Source organism: Microtus ochrogaster, chromosome 4, assembly GCF_000317375.1.
Source record: "Microtus ochrogaster isolate Prairie Vole_2 chromosome 4, MicOch1.0, whole genome shotgun sequence".
In the NCBI taxonomy this organism is placed as follows: Eukaryota; Metazoa; Chordata; class Mammalia; order Rodentia; family Cricetidae; genus Microtus; species Microtus ochrogaster.
The window spans coordinates 45,878,884-45,903,863 of NC_022011.1; the positions used below are offsets into that span (position 1 = coordinate 45,878,884).

General features: G+C 47.8%; 1 protein-coding gene and 1 pseudogene across 10 annotated transcripts in view; one reads left to right on the forward strand and one right to left on the reverse strand.

Moving 5' to 3' along the window:
• Positions 1-2,651: 2,651 nt before the first annotated feature.
• The window catches only part of Fnbp1 (formin binding protein 1), a 123,649-nt gene continuing 101,320 nt past the window's right edge, over positions 2,652-24,980 (forward strand). For 3 of the 10 annotated variants that reach the window (XM_013345870.2, XM_013345873.2, XM_013345875.2), the window contains exon 1: positions 2,653-2,886. In XM_013345870.2, coding sequence (XP_013201324.1) covers positions 2,863-2,886 — 24 coding nt within the window. In that variant the 5' untranslated portion in view covers positions 2,653-2,862. Of the gene's footprint in view, positions 2,887-24,980 lie in introns of all 10 variants that reach the window. The other 7 variants (XM_005346106.3, XM_013345874.2, XM_026778612.1 and 4 more) reach the window with 4 other exon arrangements.
• The window catches only part of LOC102000574, a 26,267-nt pseudogene continuing 4,724 nt past the window's right edge, over positions 3,438-24,980 (reverse strand).

The following is a 24,980-nucleotide window of genomic DNA, read 5'->3' on the forward strand; positions in this document are numbered from 1 at the left end:
AAAAAAAAAAGAAAGAAAGAAAGAAACAAAAAGGGCTGGAGAGATGGCTCAGAGGTTAAAGAGCACTGACTGTTCTTCCAAAGGTCCTGAGTTCAATACCTAGCAACCATATGGTGGCTCACAACCATCTGTAATGGGGTCTTCTGGCCTGCAGACATACATGGAAGGAATGCTGTAAACATAATAAATAAATATTTCAAAAGAAAAAGAAAGAAAAAAAGAACACCAGACCAATCAGCCTAAGAGCTTATGCAGACTGGGTCTGTGCTGTGTTCGTCAGATGCCTCCCTTTAGGTTAGCCCTTTCATGCCATCAGATCATTCAAAGGCACAGACCACAGCTTTGTGAGTCAGGCTGGAGCAGGTGTGCAGCTGGGTGAGCATTTGCATAGGGCGAGAACACCCCTGCTAAAAGATCAATATCGCATTTCTCTTCCATTTTCTGAAGCTTTTGACTGTAAACATTTTCCAGTTGCCCTGCAGACTTAAACAAAACAAAACCAGCGAGAGGCGCTAAGTGGGCCCAGTTAACTTGGCTCCTGAACCTCCTGTGGCTTTCAAGGGTTCCCTAACAGTTTAGGCATCTCTCTCTTCTACAGTTCCTTCTGCTTCTTCTGCTTCTTTCTCTGTAGGGCACAGAGGGTTGTTCTACCCCCGGCTACACTGTTTTTTGCAAGTAGTCATTCTAGTTTTCTGAAGTCAAGATTAGATCATTTTGTGGACTAAGAAGGAAACAACCAACAAGCAGAGGCACAGGTGACGATAATGATGACGCAGCAGGGTCTTGCTAAGTAACTGGCCATTTCCAACTTTGAGTAGCTAATACCTGTGTCAGTGCTGGGCCTGGGAAGATGGCGTAGTGTGGCTCAGAGCACTGGCTTGATTCTCAGTACCCACACGATGGCTCACAACCTATCTGTAGTTCAGTTCCAGGGGATCTAGCACCCTCTCTGGCCTCCAAGGGCAGCAGACACGAATGTGGTACACTGATAAACATGCAGACAAAACAGCGGTACACATTAAAAACCGAAACACAACAAAACAACCCTGTGGCCTAGTTAGTTAACATTGCTTACATTTTGAAGTCCTCTAACTCACCCTAGCTGGCCATCCTGACCCTTACATATCCAGTCCAGACTTGGAAAATGTGGGGACAAAATATTTAAAGACACGAAGGATGGGGGAGGGGCTTGTAACTGACAAAAGAGCCCCAAACAGTTTTGATGGTTTCAATGTAACTACCCCACAAAGGAAGTAGGAGGTCTTGAGGTTTGAGGCAATGTTCTGAGCTCCACCCCTCCTTCCTTTTTCTTTCCTTCCTTTTACTTTTTAAACAAAGTATTATTATTTGGTGTTTGATTTTGTTTTGTTTTTTTAAACAGTCTCACTATGGCCTGGAACTTACTGTGTAACCCAGACCTTTAACTCCACCTGCCTATGCCTCCCACCACACCCTTATTGTTATCTAGCTGTCTATTGTTTATTTATTTCTGTATTTTGTCAAGGTTTCACTTTGAAGTCCAGGTCAGCCTGCTTGGTACTTATTACGCTGCTCAGGTTGGCCTCTTCCTGCCTCTGCCTCAAAAGTGCTGAGACCACAAGTGTGGGCTTGCAGTCCACACACTGGGCTGAGATTCACCCTTCAAGGAGAATCTTCCAACAGGTTGAAGAGAGCAGGGAGCGGAGAAAACGTTTAGAAGAGGGACCTTTCTGGAGGTCATGGCCCTGGAGAAAAGGTCTCTGCAGTAGCATTCAAAGAAAGAAAAGTTGTGGAGACAGTCTGAGGGATTCTGAGGAAATAGTTGAAAACCTCAGATTCCCGACAGCTACTGAGAAATGACATTCTGTGGAGTTTTGGAAGAGTTAATGGTCCTAATTCTGCACCAGCTACCCTCTGGCCAGTTCACCTTGGTTCACACCACTAGGCCGCGGGGGACTGACAAACACTGCCTCCCTTTGGTGGCTGGGGCTCTCCAACTAGAGGGGAAATCCGTCCAAGATCACCAGCTTGGAGGCTGGATTTGAACCCTCCAAGTTCTCAGTGGGCCCTAGAGACTCTACGGTCCGTCAGCGGGGTAAGAGGATTTCGTTACTGAGATTCCTGGCTGAACAAGTAGGAAAGGGCTTGTTCTACAGATTATAATTCTTTGGCTGCTCATCCTCGAGTTCCTTCCCTGGTTTCCCGGATCTGCTCGGTCTCTATATTTGCCTCAACGTCCCAGTGTACACAATGCACGACGTCACGGTTCAAGGCCCCACTCCCAAGCACGCTGACCGGCTCGTTAGCCTCCACGGTGGCTGGATGGAGGGAGAAACCGCTCTGGAAGCCTCTAAGGTGGGCGCCGGTGGCCGCTGGGCTAAAGTTCTGAAACGCAAAGCTGTGCTCGGAACGGTGGGTGGAGGGCAGATCGCGATGCAGCGTCGTGATCACGAACGGGCCAGTCTGCAAGCAGTGAGCGCGGGTCCCGAGAGCGTAGGGCGCACTAGCTGCAGAAAACCGACGACCCGGAGAGGTCCCGAAGGCCTCGCGTCCTTCCGGACCCCTGGGCAACCGGGCCAAAGGGAGTCTGGGGGCGGGACGGTCCGCTCGAGCTGTCAGTCCGGCCCCTCCCCGCCCCGCCTTTCGTCCCGCCCCACCCCGCCCCTCGGCTCCGGTGCGGGGCGGGCGCGCTGCGGCGGTCGCTGCTGCTGCTTCCTCGGGCCATTTTGCTCCGCGCGAAGAGACGAGAGGTGTAGAGCAGGGCTAGAGGAGGCGCGGACCAGAGGAAACGGCAGGCGGCGGGCTTCCCGCATTCGCAGTGTCCGGAGGGGCTCAGCGATCGCCGGCGAAGGGGGTCGGGGGCCCTTTCCCGGTCCCTGCATCATGAGCTGGGGCACCGAGCTCTGGGTGAGTGAGGGGCCGGGCCGCGGGCGGCCTGGGCGGGAGGCGCGGCGAGGGGCCTCTGCGTGCGATGTCGCCCAGCGAGGAAGGAACGCGGATCGGGTGGCCCTGGCGGCCTGAAGCTGGTGCAGGGCTGGGTCCCGGCGCCCGGAGCGGCCACCCGCGGGCGATCCCTGGGGGCGTGGGGCCCGCGCCGTGCCGGACTGCGTAATTGCGCGCGCCCCTGGACGGAGCTCTGGGGCAGATCTACGCTCCCGGGTGCGGGCGGATCCCGCGCTGCTACCGGGGGCGGGGCGGCCTGGCAGGCTCGGGGTTTCGGGTCTTGAATTTTGGGGTGCTGCGAGCGAGGGATGAGGTCTTCTCTCAGGAAGTGAGGACTTTAGCCCCAGGGCTGTTGGGGCGCACTTGTAATTCTTTGGGGACAGCTCAGATCCCCAATTTGAGGGGGGCTGCGGCGTTTAGTCCGCAGGAGGACGGCGGTGGAGGGATCATAAGGATACCACGAAGGGCCGGTTGCTGGGGACCTGTTTCTGTCCTGCTGTCCAGAGGAAACGGTTTCAAGAGGTGTTGGCTTCGTAGGACCCTTCGTTTTGGGGTATAAGTGGGTTAGCCAGCAGCTTGGTGTCTGGAAACGGTCCCACCCGAGGGCGGTCAGAGGACGCCAGGGCAACCCTCAGGCTGTCTCCGGGAAAAAGAGGCTGTTGGCCGAGGGACAAGGCCTGTTGCCCTGCCTTCCTCTGGACTGGAGCACCGGGGAAAGGCAGGGCATAGGCTGGCAGTGCAGTGGTCTGGATGTAGGTGGGGACGAAACCGCGGTTATTGCGCCGAAATATGCCCAAGACCAGTCATTCTCAGTGATGGATTCCAAAGTGCCCGCTCTACCTTTCTGAATTCCATTTGTGAAGGGTGTGGAGGAGAAAGTGTGGGGTGGTGTTGAGGTCCAAGATGAGGCCAAGAAATGACATGTCAAAATAAAACAAGGTTATGGCAGTTAGGAATGCAGCATATCTTCCTTAATTTTCTCCTTTTGCTTCAATTATTTTTACATAACCATTTCTTAACTAAAGTATTCTGTTAATACTAGAATCCTGGGAGCACTGGCTCTTAAATCAGGAGAACTCATTTTATAAACATCTTCTGTCAAAGGAATTCCCATTCATCCTGCTGTCAATGTCAGGTGACTGACACGTGCAAATACCCATTTTGAAAGAATTAAATTAGCACATAGTTTGAAGCACTTGTACTAGCCTAGGTTAGGCAAAACTGTAGGCCTTTGGGTGTTCTTTTCTTATTTTTGCTTGCTCCAGTTTTGTTTGGTGGGTTTTGTTGTTGTCGTCGTCGTTGTTGTTATGGGGTGGGGGCACCTCAGAAGTCACTTATTCATAGAGCAGGATGGGGTTAGGAATGAAGGACATACATGATTCTGAGTGGTTTGGGGGGGGGGGTAGACATTTCCTAGCCGTGCTGGTGATCTAAAGGGCAGGTGGCTGGGGCCAGAACCGCAGCATGGCTACTCTGCCTGCCTATCTTTTGGGAGTGGAAGACAGGAAGTCAAAGACAGAAGCAGCCCTGGCGGCTCGCATTGTAGTCCCTACACCGGAGAGGCTGAGGCAGGAGGATTGTTTTGAGTTTACATCCAGCCTGGAATACACAGTGAATCCCCAGATCAGCTGGGTCTGCATGGCATGACCTTGTCTGAAAAAGCAAAGCAAAAAGCTACCAAGTATGTGATTCTGGTAAAATACTTGCCTGGCATGCATGAGGTTCTGGGTGTTGGACCCAGTACCATAGGTAGAGAGAAAAAAGAGAGCGCTTGGGAAATGGGGAAATATTGTTAATGGCAAGAGATATGAAATGTTTGGGTTTGTTTTACTTGGTAAACTTATGCGTTTATGTACTGTCAATAACAAATTGGACAGCCATATTATATATGAAGTATGTGGCAATGAGAAAAGGTAGTTTCAGGTTTTTTTTTTCTGTTTTGTTTTTAGGGCATGCTGAGTGGAAGTGTTTGCCTTCAGATAGCTTATAGTTTAGTGGAGGGAATAGGTTAGCATATATGACACCCACTAAGAAAACTGGGTGCAAAATTTGTGTTTTAAGGCCAACATGTCCACTATCAGTTAATTTTTCTTTTTAGCAATTTTCTTTTTTATTATTTATTTAATCATTTTATGTATTTGAGTGCGCTGTCTGCGTGTATGCCAGAAGAGGTCATCAGATCCCACTGTAGATGGTTGTGAGCCACCATGTGGTTTTTGGGAATCAAACTCAGGACCTTGGAAGAGCAGTCAGTACTGTTAAGGGCTGAGCCATCTCTCCAGCCCCTAAATTTTATTATTATTTCTTAGCAGTTTTCAAGGGAAAAAAAGAAAAGAAAGAAAAAGACAGAAAGCCAGCCCAGAGGAATGGAGGGGATCAGGGCTGAGGCAACCGTCTGTGGGTCCAGTGGCCAGAGCTTGGCGGTGTACAGTGCGCCTGGTGGCCAGGCTGCGGCCCTGATTAAGGGCTTTCCTTACATGGTGGCTTTGGGACCTTGCTCATGTGTAATGAGATAATGATGGGGTACTAAAGCCTCACTTGGCAGAATGACGCTTCTAGACGGAGTCGGTTTGGGTGGCCATGAGTGATTGGTGGCTGCCACTCTCGTCGACCTTCACTGATCTCAACAGATTTTATACAGTCTTGGGACTTTAGTGAAAATCTTCTGCCTTCAAATGCTCATTCTACAGGAACAGCCCACTCTTAAGCCACATCCTGCTCTGCTAAAGAGTGAGACACTTTTCTTCTAGAAACCTCTTTGTGACAGAAAGCAGTTGCCGTCTAGGTGAGCTGTGAGAAGCTGTAAAATGTCCGGAAGTTATAAAAATTAATACAAAACTCATAGTTTATAACTGTTAGATTCATGTAGTTGAACATTAGGCCTTGTATTTTCATATTGGGAGTGTAATAAAGCCAGGCCTGCTAGTTCAGGTCCGGAATCCCAGCTAGTGGGAGGCTGAGATGGGAGGATGGAAAGTTCAAGGCCTGCCTGGGCAGCTTAGAGTGAAGTTTATGTCAATAATCTTAGAACACAGAAAGGGGTGGAGACATAGCTCAGAGCTTGCATAGCATACATGGAGCCCTGAAGACAAAACAAAGAATAAATGCCAGTTTTAAATTTTATTTACTTAGTTTTGGTTTTGTTTTATTTAGTTTTGTTTTGTGTGAGACAGGGTCTAACTGTGTAGCCCTGGCTGACCTGGAGCTCACTATGTAGACAAACTGGCCTCAAACTCAGAGATTCTCCTTTTTCTGCCTCCTTAAAAGGCAGGTTTGATTCTTCTTTTCTTTTCTTTTCTTTGGGGGAGATTTTCAAGACAGGTTTTCTCTGTGTAGCCATGGGTGTCCTGGATCTGTCTGTAGACCAGGCTGGCCTCAAACTCACAGAGATCTGCCTGCCTCTGCCTCCCGAATGCTGGGATTAAAGGCGTGCACCACCACTGCCCAGCTTAAATGACAGTTTTAAAATGATTAAGTTAAAGCTAAAACTTTAGCACAATGATAGGTTGCTTGGATAGCATGTGTGAAACCCTAGGTTTATCCCCAGTGTGACAAAGAAATCTTCCAGTAGTTGGCTTATAAAAATCATTTCTGTAACTCTATGACATAGAACAACTGCTCAGTGCAAAACCCCAATACTCTGCGCAAGTTGTATTGTATAAGATGAAGGACAGCACTTACCTTCCCGACTGCACTGCTATACAGGTTTTACCTCTAGCCTGGGACATTCTATATCTATGAATATATCAGTATCATCAACACAGAGCTGGGGTGTAGTGCATTTATGCAGTGATTGCCTGGCATATGTGATGAGACCCTGAGCTACTTTGTTGAGATTGGGGTGTGTGTGTGTGTGTGTGTGTGTGTGTGTGTGTCTTGTGGAGGCCAGAGGTCCCACACACTAGGAGTACAAGAGAGTACAAGCATTCACTACCATGCCAGGGTATGTTTGTTGTTTTAGGATGTTTTGCCTGCATGTATGTTTGTGTATCACTTGCATGCAGTTTCTACAGTGGCCAGAAGAGGGACAGCGGATCTCTAGAAACTGTGGTTACAGATGGCTGTGAGCAGCCTCCTGGAGGCTAGCAACTAAACCCAGGTCTTCTGGAAGAGCAGCCAGTGCTACTGACCACTGAGATACACCTCCAGCCCTGACATCAGGCTTTTGTTTTTGTTTTGTGCATGTACTTTTTTGTTGTTGTTGGTGGTGGGTTTTTGGTTTTCGCTTTTTTTTTCCCCCAAGACAGTGTTTTGTGTGTGTGTGTGTGTGTGTGTGTGTGTGTGTGTGTAGCTCTGATTGTCCTGGAACTAGCTCTGTAGACCAGGCTGGCCTCAAACTCACATAGATCCACCTGTCTCTGCCTCCCTAGTGCTAGGATTAAAGGTATGCGCTATTACTACCCGGCCAGGCTATTTTTTATGTGGGTACTGGAGGTTGTGATCTTTGTGGTGACATGTTGAGACTTCTTCCCTGCTCCAACTTGTTGCCACTGTGTCACTCACTGGTGAAAGGACAATAGTTTGTTACATTAGGGTGACTTTTTGTTATTGTTCCTGATTATTGGAAGACAATGACAGGTTACTGAGCCATCAGCTCACCTATTTTTTTTTCTTAAAGCTTTCTCGTTAGCGTGAAATATGAAAAAAAATCATTGGAAAATTTAGCTTTCATCTTTACTCCGTCTGAGTTCGCAGCTGGCTCAGTGACAGGACCAGGTTTTGCTGTCTCCTGGTATCCTGTCAGCCATCTTTAATCTTCACTCAGTATCTCGCGAGGAATGAATTAGCCAAGTGTAAATGAAGAGAAACCCGAAAAGCACGCTGGCCAGCACACTAAGATGCTACCTATAGAGATCATGTGTGTGTTTTTTTTTTCTAGCTGTGTTTTTAAGATAGTGCCAGGCTCATCACGTATACGGAAGTGCCGCCACTAACATTGATGGTGGTGTATGCTTTTTATGAGGCAGCAACATGAGCTGAGCACTCGGGAAGCAGAGGCAGGTAGATCTCTGAGTTCCAGGCCAGCCAGAGCTACCTAGTAAGACTCTATCTTGGAAATGAGGTATCAGTGTCAGATGCTTCGAAAGACTTTCGGGGCAACTCAATAAAATTCTGTCTCTAAGCCGTGCGCTGGTGGCGCACGCCTTTAATCCCAGCACTCGGGAGGCAGAAGCAGGTGGATCTCTGTGAGTTCGAGACCAGCCTGGTCTACAGAGCTAGTGCCAGGACAGGCTCCAAAGCCACAGAGAAACCCTGTCTCGAAAAACCAAAAAAAAAAAAAAAAAATTCTGTCTCTAAATAAAAAATACAAGAGGCTACAGACGTGGTCCAAAGGTAGAGAGCTTGTGCAAGGCCCTGGGCTCTATCTGCTGTCCTGGGAATAAGACCTGCCTTGATGTAGGAGCTTAAGAAATATTTATTAAATGAGGGAGTGAATCCTTTCCCCCATTATGGTTTAACATTTGATTGTGAAAATTCAAATCAACCTAATCACAATACTTGACTGCATTTTGGCAAACGTGTACACACACGCAATGTATACACTAATATGTATATATTATATATAAAATTATATGTAACATGCATATATGTTATTATTTTGCATGTATGTTCATATATATTCCTAGATAACATAAAAAATAGGCTTTTCTAGGACATTTTGAGATTCCCAGTAGAAGTGAGGAGGTGACACAGAGATTGTCGCTTCCCCCTGTGCCCTTTGTCCCACATGAACCAGTCTGGGCAACTTTTCGCTGTCATCCTCCACGTGCTTTGTCGCACACTTCCACTCCCACTATGCGCGCACAGCACAAACACACACACAGATAGAAAAATTGCTTTGAAAAGCAGTTTCTTCTCTGTGGGTCAGAGCACTCATGCCCAGAAGCTAAAGGAGTTACCTTAGGACACTTTAGTTTTATTTTATTTATTTATTTTCTGAGACAGACTTTCTCTGTAGCTTTGGAGCCTGTCCTGGAACTAGCTCTTGTAGACCAGGCTGGCCTCGAACTCACAGAGATCCGCCTGCTTCTGCCTCCTGAGTGCTGGGATTAAAGGCGTGCGCCCCTACCGCCCGGCCACAGGAAACTTTATAATGTGTTAAGGTGTTAAACTAGGCAATGCTGATTCCTTTTCAGCTGGAAGTAGTGAGGATTAACAGTTTCTGGTTAGGGAGATGTGTGAACTTGACCTCCTGGGGAGTCACCCTGTGTTAGGAAAACCAGTAGGTCACTGCAAGTGTCCCGCAGTCTCCACCCAGCCATCAGGGAGATCCCGGGAGACTCACCTTGAGCAGAGATGGCCACCGTCTACCCCCACCTTGGCTCTCGCCTGGCGTAGTCCTTGCTTGGGATGATGGTCTGTGATCAAGGCCTTGACTTAGAGGGTGAGCAAAGCCCAGGGAGGCTGCTTGTCACACGCCCTGACACACCGCAGTGATCCCATTGTAACAATCCGAGATCAGGCAGATTGAGCCTCTCGTGGGTAAAGTAAACGGCTCACCCAAGATCAGAGTCAGGGGTCCTGCTCTGCGGTACTCAGAAATGGTCTGATTGATTTATTTAGTCCTGAGAACAAACCTAGGCCTCTCACATACCAGGTAAGCTCTCTACTGAATCAGCCCTGGTGCCTCTCCTTCTTTAAATTAAAAAAGAAAGTTTATTTTCCATTTAGACTGTATTTCTCTGGGTATCCCTGGTTGTCCTGAAATTTATTCCGTAGACCAGCCTGGCCTCGAACTCACAGAGATCTGTCTGCCCCTGCCTCCCGAGTGCTGGGATTAAAGGCGTGCACCGCCGGGCGGTGGTGGCGCACGCCTGTAATCCCAGCACTCGGGAGGCAGAGGCAGGCGGATCTCTGTGAGTTCGAGGCCAGCCTGGTTTACCAAGGGAGTTCCAGGACAGGCTCCAAAGCTACAGAGAAACCCTGTCTCGAAAAACCAAAAAAAAAATAAAAAATAAAAATAAAGGCGTGCACCACCACTGGGCTGGCTTTAACATTTTTATTTATTAATTTTGTATGCCTGTGGTATGGGGATACACATGTACCCTGACAGGAGGGAGGTCAGATGACAGCTAGCTGAGGCTGGTTCTTTTCTTCCACAGAGTGGGTTCCTGGAATCAAATTGGGGGTCATTAACTTGGTGGCAGACTCCTTTCCCATGGAGCCATCTTACCAAACTAAAGGGTTTTTTGTTTTTGTTCCTCCCCCCCCCCCCCTGGGTTTCTCTGTAGCTTTAGTGCCTTTCCTGGAACTAGCTCTTGTAGATCAGGCTGGCCTTGAACTCACAGAAATCCACCTGCCTCTGCCTCTCAAGTGCTGGTATTAAAGGCGTGCACCCGCCACCACCACCCAGCTTTTTTAAAGATTATTTTAAAGGCAAGCATTGGGGCTCACAACTGTAACCCCAGCACTCTAAAGTTGAGTCACGAGGATCTCAGCAAGTTTGAGGTCAGTCTGGGCTACATAGCAAGATACACAAAAAACTAATTTTATTCTTTAAGCATTTTGTTTTCTTTTGTTTGAGTGTTTTAATATATAAATTTTCTTTTTTTGGTTTTTTTTTTTTTTTTTTTTTTTTTTTGAGACAGGGTTTCTCTGTGGTTTTGGAGCCTGTTCTGGAACTAGCTCTTGTAGACCAGGCTGGTCTCGAACTCACAGTGATCCGCCTGCCTCTGCCTCCCGAGTGCGCCACCACCGCCCGGCTTTTTGTTTTGTTTTGAGGCAGGGTTTTTCTGTGTAGGCCTAGCTGTCTGGAACTTGTTCTGTAGACCAGGCTGGCCTCAAATAATATAGAAAATTTTAAATAAACTTTGTACCTAGTGTGCCCGCGTAGGGTCCTCAACAGTCTCAACTGAACGCTATAATGCCTTCCTGCTCCCTGGTTTTCTGGGGAACCATGTCTGGGCCGCATGTTCTCCCCACTGTTTAAAATATGGAAGAAGGAGAGCTAAAATTCATTAGGTATCTAGTGGCAATAAGCACCTCCTTGCTGAACCTAAGGAACTAGTTAGTTCCAGTTTCTAGATGAGGCTGGGGCTGGTGGAGCCACTCCCCACGCTCACTCCTGAGTGCTGCTCCCTGTAAATGAAACTTTCTCTTCCTGGCACCACAGTCAGCCAGTAATAGTTCAAAGTTTGTTTCTGTCTGAGTAGTCATGGTTCCCTGTCCCCCTTGCTCGCTCCTGTTTCCCTTGTCAGCCATACAGGCTTGGGTCCCTAAAACTTTTGTTTTGTTTTGGTGCTGGAGTTGAACCTAGGGCATGACACAAGTTTGTTAAATATTCTTCCAAGGGCTGTTGAGCTGGCTTAAAGGTTAAGACCACAGCTGTTCTTCCAGAGGACCTGGGTTCGAATCCCAGCTGTTACTTCTGTTCTAGCAGAATCCAATGCACTCTTTGGATGCTGAGGGCATTTCTCATACATGGTGCACAGACACACATGCAGGCAAAGCAACTGTACTCATAAAATAAATATTTTAAAAATCCTCTTCCACCGAAATTTATCCCCTCTCCTTTTATTTTCCTTTTAGAGTCTCAGTAAGATGTCTAGACTGACCTTGCGCTCTGGAGCCCAGCCTAGTTTTGTGTTTGAATCTTCTGCCTCGTCTCTCCCGCAGTTGTGATCACTGGGCTGTACCTCAGGCCTGGCTCATGAAACGTTTGATGCTGCTGTCTTATTGAGAAGGTGTGGTTAGGCTAACTGCTGTGGACTACAGGCCCGGTAGACATGGCTGTGAATGGAAGCTGGCGGGTGTCAGTGGTCCAGCAATTCCTTCATTTTTCTTTTCTTTATTTTTCTTTTTTTCTTCTCTTTTCTTTTTCCAAGGCAGGGTGTCTCTATGTGGTAGCCTTGGCTATCCTGAAACTCACTCTGTAGACCAGGCTAGACTCGAACTCAGAGATCGGCCAGCCTCTGCTTCCTGAGTGTGTGTGCCACAACTCCTGCCTCCCCTCCTTTGTATTTGTTTGGTTTTTGGTGCTGGGAACAGAACTCAGGTGTTTTTCTTTTCCTAAAGATTCATTATTTTCTGTTTTATGTGTATGTGTGAGTGCCTGCCTACATGCGTGTGTTCCACGTGTGTGCTGGTACCCAAGCAGGGAGGCTAGAAGACAGTGTCGGATCTCCTGCAGCTGGAGTTGCAGGCAGTTGTGAGCAGGCTGGTGTAGGTGCCAGGTTCTTCTGCAAGAGCAGTTAAGCTCTCTCAGCTGAGCATCTTTGTATCCCCAGGAGCCAGGTTCTCATGAATGCCAGGGAAGTCTTAGCCCAGCATCCCATCTCCCAAATACCACCCCCCCATTTAAAGACATTAGTTCATATGGGTCTTAGCCAGAATAGTAGAAAGGTGTTGGTTTTTTGTTTGTTTTGGTAGGTATTTTGTTTGTTTGTTTTTCTAAAAAAGTATGTTTGAAAAGTATTTTTAACTAAATTGAGAAAGAATAAGAGGGAGAATAGCTATTGGCCACTTTGTGGGTATTCCGGATATCCTATGTAAGGCTTTCAAAGGTTCTATTTAGTCATTTGTTTGTTTGTTTTGGTGTGGTGTGTGTGTGTGTGTGTGTGTGTGTGTGTGTGTGTGTGTGCACCAGTGTAGACAGAGGTTGACTTCATCTTGTTTTCCTCTGTCACCCTTATCTTTTTTTGAGTGAGGCAAGGTCTCTCGCTCACCCTGCAGCTCTCTTTCTGCTGGGTGGGCTGGCTGACACCTGTCTGTCTCTGACACACCTCTCACACCTCCCAGTGCTGACTTTTTCTCCTTGTGGAATTTGAATGTGAGTCCTCAAGCTCTAGTGACTGGGCCACCACCCTCGTCCCTCAGTGTTTTGGTTCTTGAGGTAAAGATTTCAAACGCTTCCTCCACTCTCCATGGCAAAAAGAAACATGGACCTTTAAAGGGAGCTGGTCCCCTTGGGCTTGTATTTATTTTTGCCCAGCCCAAGTTGTGTCCGGGTTCCAGAGATGGGATGGCATTTCCCTGGGGAGAAATGATGCATAGATCTCCCCCTGAGAGAGCAACACTGCAGAATGGGGCTGGTGACACCGGGCTGGTCATCTCTGCCCCTCGCTTTCTGACCTCTGCATTGTGGTGATGCTGTCCTTCCCGGGGAGGCACTGGGGCGAGTGCTCGCTTGCCTGTACCGTGAGTCTGGTGCGAGCCAGAGAGTCAGTGGGAGCTATATTGAAGAGGAGGGCTATGGGAAGAAAAGCCCTGGTCCTTGGGCATGAACTAAGGACTCTTGATGCTAGCTGGTTTCACAAAGGCTTGGCATCACGGCACTCTGCCTTCCGGTTTTCACATAGACTCTTTGTCCTTTGATTTAAAAATTGATTCTTTGTATGTGTTAACAATAAAATAAGACAACCTGGTATTCGGCTGGGTGTGGTGAGTCACACCCAGAGTCCCAGTATGTAGGAAGCGGAGTCTTGGAAGTTTAGGGTCTTCTCATCTACATATGAAGTTTGAGGTCAGCCCAACATAAAACCGTCTCAAAAACCGACAAACATAAAAACAAACAAACAAGCAAAAAACAAAACAAAAAAAAAACCGCATCAAAACAAATTGATCTTTGAAAAATGCCTACAAGACACTGTTTTGTAAAGCAGTCTAGCTCTCAGGAGGTCATACTACAGTGTGTTTTCCTTTTTCATTAAAGAAAAGAAAAGAAAGAAACTGAGCATGGTGGCGCACGCCTTTAATCCCAGCACTCAGGAGGCAGAGGCAGGCGGATCTCTTGAGTGTGAGGCCAGCCTGATCTACAGAGCAAGTTCCAGGACAGCCAGGGCTACACAGACAAACCCTGATGTGAAAAACCAAGGGAAAAAAAGAAGATAAAAAAAAAATAAGCCCTCGAAACACTTTACTGTGGCTGCACCCCTCCATGGCCTCTGCATCAGCTCCTGCCTCCAGGATCCTACCCTGTTTGAATGCCTGTCCTGACTTCCTTCAGTGATGAACAGCAATGTTGAAGTGTAAGCCAAATAAACCCTTTCCTCCCCAACTTGCTTTTTGGTCATGTTGTCTTGTTGAAGCAATAGAAACCATGACTAAGACATCACTGTCCTAAGGTTTACTGTATACTTGAGTCCTCTAAATATATAATTTTAAGATATCCTAGAGTTTAATAGTTCTCTTGGGCTATTTTTACCACTTTTTAAAGCAGATACTTAAGTCACATACTTTCTCCCCTCACAAAATTGGGTACTTGCCACTTGAGACATCTAATAAATTATTCTGCATATCAGCTTAGCTCAGGATCGATTTCTTCTCGACAAAGATAACTTAGATTTAAAAATATTTATTTAGGAACGATGTATGTGGACATTCCTGTAAGTGTTTAGACAAAGATGTTTGGATTGCCTGGGTGTCTGTGAGTGTGTAAATAGAAATTTCACTGTGGCTCTGAATATTTTCAATCTCCTTTAATTGTGTGTTTTTGGGGGGGGGCAGGAGCAGGGCTGGTGTCTTCCTTTACTTCTTGCCCCCTTCTTCCTTGACATGGGGTCTCACTGTATCTGAAGCGCTTCACTTCTTAGGTTAGATTGGCTGGCCAGCAAACCCCTGAGATCTGTCTCCAGTATCAGGATGATAGGCACCTTTGGCCATGCCCGACCTCTGTGTGGGTCCTGGGGATTCAAACTCAGGTCTTCATGCATGCATAGCGGCACTTCTAGCCTCCGAGACACTCCCCAGCCCGTGTGTGTGATGTTCTTAATTGTCATTATTATTCTGGACAAATGTCAGTGGGAAACAATGACATCACAACACCATGGACCGGAAAGAAAATGAAGACAACTGGCCATGTGCCAGGTGAGCGCAGCAGGGGTGGCTTTCGTGGGTGGCGTGGCTTGCGTGGCAAGCGCGGGTGGCGTGGCGAGCGTGGGTGGCGTGGCCTTTGTGCAATTTACCTTCCATTCTATTTTTTGAGCTTCTAAGAGTATGGTTGGGGTTCTTGCCTTCCAGCGGTTTAGGGTGTGATAAGAAGGTAGGCAGGAAGTGACAGCAGGATGGGGGCTGGGGAGATGGCTCAGCAGTTAAGAGCACCGGCTGCCCTTGTTGAGGACCTGGCTTTGGTTCCCAGAATTCATTGTGTGCCGCTCACCACAAGCCCTGAGGAATCCGACACCCTCTTCTGTGCCCTGCAGACAGGCACTGCACACAGAAATTCAAATGAGAGGGCTTAGCTCTGTTGGGAAAGAGTTCCATCCCGGTGGAGTGCTGAGTAGTCAGTTGTCAAGGAAGCCTGGATCAGGTCGGGTGGAGACCAAACTACCTTTCCAGGAAAGAGGAAGCGGAAGACAAAAGACGAGTGAGGTGTGAGAGGACCCAGAGCTCTCCAGTGAGCCAGGTGTGCGCCTGGGTTGTAGAAGGGGCCTGAGAAAGTGAGGGGCACAGCCCAAACCGCTGTGGAATTGGCTTCCCCCTCAGAACAGGTCAGAAACACCTTCCAGCTGTAGGTAACTAGCCAGGTTCCTAGTCTTCTTCCTGATCAGTGGAACACAAAACTCAAACCAGGACTGGGAAGATGGCCCATTGAGGACCTGGGTTCGCATCCCCAGAATACAGGTAAAAAGCTAGGTGTGGCTGTACAGGGTTAGTGGCTGGGTGACAGGAAAATCACTGGGGTTTGCTGGCCACCAGCTGAGGGGCAGGTTTAGTGAGAGACATTGTCTTAAGGTCGAGAGTGATTGAATAGAACATCTCAGGTCCTCCTCTGGTCTCCATGCACGTGCACGTGCACACGTATCATATACACACGTGTGCACACACCATCCTCATATGAAACTGGCTATTGCTTCTCCCGTATCTGTTCGGCCAGTAGGGTTACCAGCAATGGTTCCCCAGCTTTTCAGTCTACTGCTTGAGTATTTTCAGTTTGCCTGGAGGTGACTCACACTAACCAAATCCCCAAGGCTGATGAATAGCAGAATGCAAATTTGAAACTTCACGAGAAGTGGAGACTGGAGTTTCTCATTTGCTGGTCTGTACATTCCTTCCCCAGAGGCTAATCTATGTGGAAAATGAGATTCTATATTGCGTTTCCTGGAGAGCGTAAAGTCCAACCAGGATCAGATGAGTTTAATGGCTAGTGACAGCAAGCTGTGGATGCTGGAGGAGCCAGTGTCTGTGGGTGGGGTGAGGGGTGGGGGTGGAGCTAGCAATGGGAGAGAAGAGAGGCTGAGGGCTACAGTAAACCCACTATCTCTCATTCAAGCTCTATTCGATCCCGTATCTCCCAGATTAGGTCCAGCATCCGGACCTTCTGACCTGCTCCAGCATTTCCCATGCTGACAGAGTACAGAACCTACAGATTGACCCCCCCCCTTTTTTTTTTAAAAAAAAGATATTTATTTTATTATATTTGTTTATTTATTTTGGGGTTTTTTTTGAGACAAGATTTCATGATATGAAATGTGAGCCTTGACTAGCCTCAAACTCATGGAAATTCTCCTGCCTCTGCTTCCTGAGTGCTGAAATAAAAGGTATATGGAACCAAAGCCTATTTGAGTATCTTACTTTTTCTTTTCTCAAGGAAGCATCTCTCTGGGTTTCTTCTCTGACTGTCCTGGAACTCGACTCTGTAGACCAGGCTGGCCTCCGACTCACAGACCTCTGCCTGCTCTACCTCCCGAGTGCTGGGTTCGGAGAGTGTGCACCGGGAGGTAAATGAAGGTCAGAGGACAGCCTGTGGGAGTCAGCGCTCCCTCCTCTGTGTTTACACTAGAGACTGAACTCCGGTGGGTGGGTGGGTGGACTCTGTGGCAAGCACTTATTCCCCAGATTTTTTCACCAGTTCCTTCTCATTCTTTAGCCTTGAACTTTGGGTCCTCCTGCTTTGGCCGCCCAAATATTGGAATTACAGGAGGAAGCTGCGATGTCTGATTGCTTGTCTTGTTCTTTACAACAAATTTAAAACCTACAAAGGGCCGCAGAGATGGCTCAGTGGTTAAGAGTTCTGGCTTCTCTTGGGAAGGATGTGGGTTCAGTTCCCAGCACTCAGAGGCAGCTAGCTAGCCGCTGTCTGCAGCTCGGGTTCCAGGGGATCCGAGAACACCAGGCACACATAGACAGCCATGCAGGCAAAGCACCATACATGTAACAATGAGTAATAATTTATTTATTTATTGGTTTTCTGAGACAGGTTTGTGTGTGTGTGTGTGTGTGTGTGTGTGTGTGTGTGTGTGTGTGTGCATCCCTAGCTGTCCTGGAAGTCGCTCTGTAGACCAGACTGGCCTCAAACTCAGAAATCCACCTGCCTCTTTCTCCCAAGTGTTGGGATTAAAGGCACGTGCCACTATTCAGGGCTAATAAAATAATTTTAAAAAGTCTAGCTGGGCGGTGGTGGCGCACACCTTTAATCCCAGCACTCGGGAGGCAGAGGCAGGCGGATCTTTGTGAGTTCGAGGCCAGCCTGGTCTACAAGGACAGGAACCAAAGCAACGGAGAAACCCTGTCTCAAAAAATCAAAAAAAAAAAAAAGTCTAGCAATATCTTAGGGCTAATTTACCCTTTTTTTTTTTTAAAGAGTGGGCACGGCCTCACACTTGTGATCCTCTTGAGTCAGCCTTCCAAGCATCTTCCATGACCATATGTAAAGTCTTTTTTCTTTTTTTTTTTTTTTTTGGTTTTTCGAGACAGGGTTTCTCTGTGGCTTTGGAGCCTGTCCTGGAACTAGCTCTGTAGACCAGGCTGGTCTCGAACTCACAGAGATCCACCTGCCTCTGCCTCCCGAGTGCTGGGATTAAAGGCGTGCGCCACCATCAAGTCTTTTCTGTTCCTTGTGGCAGAGTATCATTGGAAGATTACTGCGGGTACCATAGCGGGTGAGGAACATGGGCGGGAAACAGATTACGCCATGCAGAGGGCGCTTGGGTATGGAGAGTTTATTTAGAGGGCATTGGGAGGGTATGGGGGTGAGAAAGAGAAAGACAGAGAGAGAGAGAGAGAGAGAGAGAGAGAGAGAGAGAGAGAGAGAGAGAGAGACTGGGGATGGGCAGCACCTATGTCAGTCATGCAGATTCTACTTTGCAGAGATGTCCACAGAGCTGTCTCTGTCCCATGGGCTCATTTTACAATGTGACCTACAGACCCTCCCCTTGAGTGCTGCCCTGGGCCTTGTGTCCCTTCCCTGGACAGGCGTGCAGACAGATCTCTGGGACTGTTACTGATGAGGATGAGTGCTGGGAGTAACACCATATGATTTCCGAGGCAGGACCATAAAGAAGGTATCTGCTTTGGCTTGGTTGGTTTGGACTGCTTTTTGTTTGGTTGGGTTTTTCTGCTTTGTTTTGGTAGGTGTTTGTCATTTGTTTGAGACAAGGCCTCATTGTGTAGTTCTGGCTGGCCTGGAACTCGGAGATCCATTCACCTGCCTCTGCCTCCTGGGCTGGGATCAAAGGTGTGCTCCACCATATCTGGCTGCTTTTTGTTGTGGAGTTTTGTTGTTGTTGGTCTTTTTTTTTTTTTTGAGACAAGTGTTAGAAATATTAATATTAGCTCCCTGATGATGCAAAAATTCCCAATCAAGCCAAATTAAAAAATATCCAGGTTTAATGGGAGATCTGCGCTCTTGGGTGGCCCTGAGGGGAAACGGGGAAGCTGCTGGAACGCGACACCCAGGAGGGAGAAAGGGAGACCATGTGTTCTTCCTTGGGGGAGGGGGGGAATCCCTTAAGTACCCTGGGGAGTGGTCCTGACCCCACCCCCAGGGAGGGGTCAGGACCTGGCCTGATGGGATTTGAAGTCCAGACCAGGCCTGGGGGCTGGGATAGATGCAAGGAACTGGGACCTACGTTCCCAACTTAACAACAAGGTCTTACTCTGTAGGTTAAACTGGCCTAGAACTTTCTATGCAGCCTAGGATGGCCTTGAACTTGTGGCCTCAGTGTCTTGCGTGGTTTGGATTCCACACCTAGGTAATTATTATTGTTGTTGCTATTATTGTCATTGTTATTATGACAAGCCGTTTGCAGACAGTGTGCAGTCTTGCTCAACGACGTGGCTCTGGAGCCAGGTCTCAGGGCTCCTCTCCAGTTACAAACTTGCTGAGTCATTTTGGACAGGCCATTCTACCTCGGTTCCTTCCTCTGTGACGGTGTCAGATCGGAAACAGGCCTGCCTGAGAGCTTTCCCAGCATCACTCGGTACCTGTGGCTCCTCCCAGCTTTTCTTACCCCGCCCCCTACCCTAAGCCTCTCCCTCCCTCCTGGGACCTTAGCTTCTCTTTCCTCTCTAACTCAGCCCTTTTGACTGCACACTCTCTTGGTCTCTTGGCTTGTTCTTGCCCTGTTGGTTCATTTGTTCCTCTCTCTCCTCTCTCGATATATTCCTGTCTCCTCTTCTCATAGCTTGGTCTATTCTGCTGGCCATGTTCAGCCTGGACTCTTTCAGATGCATCTGGCTGTGCATCCCCTCATTTCTTTTTCATTTTTTAATTATCATTATTATTATTTTTTTTTTTTGAGACATGGTTTCTGCAGCTTTGGAGCCTGTCCGGAACTAGCTTTTGTAGACCTCTGCCTCCCAAGTGCTGGAATTAAAGGCATGCACCACCACCACCTGGCTAGATTTTTTTTTGTTTAATTTATTATGTATACAATGTTCTGTCAGAATGTATGCCTGCACACTAGAAGAGGACACCAGATCACATTGTAGGTGGTTGTGAGCCACCATGTGGTTGCTGGGAATTGAACTCAGGACCTCTGGAAGAGTAGCTTTTTAACCTCTGAGCCATCTCTCCAGCCCCTGCAGCTCCTCATTTTTACAATAAAAACCTTCTCCTCAACTATACCCTGGCCTGGTCATGTGTACCAGACTTTCTTTGGGGTTACCAACCAGCTCCCAAATCATGACATGGAGGCTTCTTACTAGTTATGAATGCTCAACCCTAGCTTAGGCTTGTTTCTTGCTGACTCTTATAAAAACCTGTTTCTCTTCATCTGTGTTTTACCTCAGGGCTTTTTACCTTTCTGTGCATCCTACTTCCCTGATTCTTATATCTGGTTAGCAGCTGCCTGGCTTCCTAGACTCTTAGATTCCTCCCAAAGCCTAGATTCCTCTTCCTCCTTATTCTCTCTGCCTGCCAGCCCCTCCTATCCTTCTCCTGCCTACTTATTGGTCATTCAGCTCTTTATTAGACCAATCAAGTGCCTTAGGCAGGCAAGGTGGAAGAGCAACACATCTTTACATAATTAAACACACATCCCTACCTTGTTAAACAAATGCAGCGGAAACAAATGTAGCACATCTTTACATAAAGTAATGCTCCTTAGCATAAACACATCCTTGCCCAGTTAAAATTACATTTCACAACCATCATGTCCCTGTTTTCATTCAGTCTCATATCTGTGACGGAAAACTGCTGCAGCAGGACAGAGGGTCTTGCTAGCAAGAGTTGAGGCAAACAGGCTCAAAGCAGCTTCACTCCTCCATGCCCTTCTGTCTAGATTGCCACCAGAAGGGGCCACCCACATTCAGAATGCATCTTCCTGATTCAAAAAAAGGTATAATCTAGGAAATCCCTCTCTGGAGTGCACAGCATCTTGGGTTTTAGTTGATTCCAGAGGCGGTCAAGTTGACAGCTAAGATTAGCCATCAGTAGTGGTGTTTGTTGGAACAAGCTGGGCCACCAGTGATCCCCTTGTGTGTTTGGCTCAGTTCTAGTCAGCAAACTTGGAGGGACTAGCCAGCCTCAGATTCCTCCACCTAAATGTTCAAAAGTTTCAGAACCAGGGGTCAGAGAGTTGGCTCAGCAGTTAAGAGCCCTGGCTGTCTTATAGAAGGCCTGGGTTTAGTTTCCAACACCCATGTGGTAGCTTGCAACTGCCTATAACTTTAGCTGTCTGGGATTTAACACCCTGTTCTGGCCTCTGAGGACATTCACAGACATGTGGCGCACACACACACTAACACACACGTATATAAAATACATAAACATTTTAAAGTTGAGGGCTCAGCTGCCCAAAGCTTGATCAAGTCCTGATTCACAGTGTGTGGCTAGGCACTCCATGTGGGTTATGATGGTTGTAACAGCTTCTGAAGCTGCAAACTCTCCTTAGAACTTTTGTGCTCCGTTCCCACACTGCACCTCAAAGAAACGCCAATAACGTTAATAGGGGGTTGCAGATGTCTGACCCTTGCACAGTGGGACATAAATAGAGTCATTAGCTGTGTTCCGTAGGCTGTTAGGGTTCCTGAAGGCCTTAGGTATCTTGGGTGTGACTCTTTAGGCAAAAGTACCCGGTCTGTTTTGCCAAGTCAGACTTTTTGGTTGGGATGGGAAGATAGCTTAGCCAATTATGTGCTTGCCTTGCAAGCACCGAGGACTTGGCTTTGGATCCCCAGCACCACGTGAAAGCTGGGCACGGTGGTGGAGGTTGCAGCCCCAACACTATGGAGACAGGAGGCTTGCTGGCACGCCATCCAGGTTCAGCGAGAGGCCTTGTCTCACAAACGAGGTGTTGTCAACATGGCTGCCAAGCCTAATGAACCTACTGAGTTCTGTCCCTGAAACCGACATGGCGGGAGGAATAAAGGGCTCCCACAGGTTTTCCTCTGACTTTTACATGCATGTGGAACACACAAACCATACCACACATATATTACATACAAACACACCACACATACATATACCACACACATACATGCCACACACACCACACCGCACATATGCAAAACATATACCACACACCCCACACACATATGACACACACACCCCACACACATACCACACATACCCCACACACATACCACACATACACCACACACACACAAACATACCACAACATACCACACACACATACCACACACAAACTACATACACCACACACATACACACGTGCAAGTTTTTGGCCAAGTGGCCTGAAAGGTTACTGCCTTTTCGTTGCTTTAGTAGGTCAGGAAATAGACAAGAAAAATAAAAAGCATCAATCTAGAAAAGCTTACCAGCAGCGGGCCTGGCTTGATAGTAGCCATCACACCTGCTAGAAGCATCTTCTGGCTTCTTCGGGTGTTGGAACACCGGGGATGGAACAACGGGGATTGTCTGAGAAAGTGGGCTGTGCAAATAAGCAGACGGAGAAGAAAACCTGGAGCAGGAAGTGGTGGGGAACTGCCATTCTAGCCCCTGGGGGGTGGAGGCCAGCCTTGGCTACAATAGTCCCTTCAAGGCTAGCCTGGGCAGCAAGAGATCTACCTTGGAAGAGGAGGAGCAGAAGGAGGATGGCGACCTAGAGAGACACCACTGAAAGCAGTCAGGCAGGGGAGAAATCACTTTGGGTAACTCTAAGCACATCCATCAACCTGAAGAACCAGGGGCGAAGGGAGCAGTTCCTAAAGGGGCCAGGCTCTGTTTCCTTCAAACTGTCATTTGGTCATGAAATCATGACTGAAAACCTAAACAGTTAAGTGTGCAGAGAAGAGTCTCCACGGCAAGGCAGTACCCAGTGGATCTCCTCACGCGTGCGGTCTATAAAAAGATTTGCTTATTTAAAAATAAACAATGTTTCTTTGTGGTATGGACACACCCCCACTCACATGCTTGGAATGAAGGGGCTGGAACACGGCTGCAGATGTAAGCCGAGCTAATACTCATTTCAAGCCCAGGAAGGAGGCATGGTTAAGGATCCTGGCTACTGAGGCTGAAGCAGGCTGGTCACCTGTGCCCATGGGTTCAGGGTCAGTCTGAACAGCACTGCTTGGCCCAGTGCGAAAGCTGCACTTGTTGTGATCCTTTGGTGTGGCAGAGACCAGAGTAACCTCACAGAGGAGAGGATGTTATTTTGCACACTGAATGCTCGGCCCATCCATGGGTTCTTGTCTGTCAGTCACCGCGAGTATGTTGTTGGGACACCTTTTTGGTTAGACCCAGGCAGACACTCAGCTAGGACCCTTTTTAGAAAGTGTCCTTTAAGTGGTGGGTGTACAGTTCTAGCATTTCAGGACAGTTGGTCTACATCTACATAGCTAGAATCTGTCTCAAAAATTAATGTTTCTTTAAAACAATAGTGGATGACTAGTCATACATACATACGTGCTTATGCATGTGCGTGAGTCCGTGCACACACATGCACACAAATATCTTTTCTTTTTTTTCTTTTTGGTTTTTTTGAGGCAGGGTTTCTCTGTAGCTTTAGAGCCAGTCCTGGAACTCGCTCTGTAGACCAGGCTGGCCTTGAACTCACAGAGATCCGCCTGCCTCTGCCTCCCGAGTGCTGGGATGAAAGTTGTGTGCCACCACCACCTGACCCTGTTTTCTTTCTTTTATGGCTCCTAGATTTTGCATGGATGGATGGATGAAATCTTGTATGTTTATGTGACCTAAAAGCAGAAGTGAAGCTGCCTTAGGAGGAGGAAGGGGACTCACCAGAGGGGTGGGTTAGAGAGGTGAGACTCTGGGCCTTGGGATGTGTCAGGCAGTGCACGCTTCTATGGAATACTTGTTAAAGTACTAGTAAAAACATTATTATTTCTTATTATCATGGATGTGAAGACTATAGGCAGGTTAGATCTGAAGAAGGTTCCCAGACACAAACGCAGCGCAGACAACCCTGCCAAGACCCCTTCAGAGGTGCAGACCAAAGCCTTGGACTGTGTGAGGGACTGACATCAGGAAAAGCATAGGAAACTGCCGATCCCGGGAGGATAAACCATGTGGGATATTATCCAGCCGTAACAATAACAACGTGCTGGCCTGTGCTAGGACTCAGGTGAACCCTGGCAGTGAGATGGGTAAGGGGGTGGAGCCAGGCGTGGTGTACAGATCTTTCTAGATAAAACAGGAAGAGCAGGTAAGTCTATGGAGAGCTAATTCAGACTGGTGGTTGTCAGGGCCAGAGGCTAAAGAGTAGGAAAGGACTGCTTCATGGCACATGGTGTGTATGAGAGAAATGTTTTGGAACCAGATGGAAGTGGTGGCTGTGCAAGCTTCTGAATATAGTAAACACCACTGAACCATTTGCTTCAGAATGGTGAGTTCAAGCCAGGTGTGGTGGCACAAACCTGCGATCCCAGCTACTGAGGCACAGAGGCAAGGGGATCTGAACTGGTTAGCCTTCTGTTACTGGGATAATTATCTTGACCAAAGCAACTTAGGGAAGAAAGAGATTTTTATTCACTATGGACCTCGCTCTGTAGACCTGGCTGGCTCTGACCTCACAGAGAGCCACCTGCCTTTGCCTCCAGGGTTCTGGGATAAACTGGGAAGAAAGGTGAATAACACCATAGTAGGCTAGAAGAAAGAGTGTATTTTGGCTTAAGGTTCCAAAAGGAGAATCAGCTAGAGAGGCAAGGCATGCTGGCCGAGGCTGGGAGCCGATTGATCACGTCTTTATACATACAGGAAGCAGAGAGGAGACAGGAAGAGGAGGAAGGCTACAAAACAGTAAAGCCTGGCCCCAGTCACAGACTTCCTCTAGCAAGGCTGTACCCCATAAAGGCTCCATAACCTCCCACAAAGAGTGCCACTATCTAGGGATCAAATACATGACCCAATGGCAGACATGTCTCTTTCGAACCATCGCAGAGCCATTAGTTCAAAGCCTATCTAGGCCACATAAGAGAGTTGCAGGCCAGTCTGTGAAACTTAGTAGGATTTTATCTCAAAATGCAAATAAAAAACAGGACTGGGGTAGTCAGGCATAGTCGTGCATGTCCGAACTCCCAGACTTGGGAGGTGGAGACCAGAGGAGCCAGAGTTTTTGGTTCTCTTCAGCTCCATAGCTAGTCTGGGGACGCTTTAGACTACAGGAGATCTTGTCTCAAACAAACAAACAAAAGCTCCAAAGATTAAAAGGGTTGGGAGTGCAGCCCAGGGGTCTGACAATTGCCTAGTTTCTTTAGTGCTATGAAAATAGGCGAGAGTCAGCAAGGTGGCTTGGGTGGTAAAGATGATTGCTGTCAAACCTGCTGTCCTGAGTTTGAGCCCCTGGACCCACCTGATGGAAGGAGAGAACACCATCTCACATGTTGTCCTCAGATCTTCACTTGAGCACTGTGCCACACCCACAAACACACACAGTGAATAAAGAAAACTCCTCAGATCTTCACTTGAGCACTGTGCCACA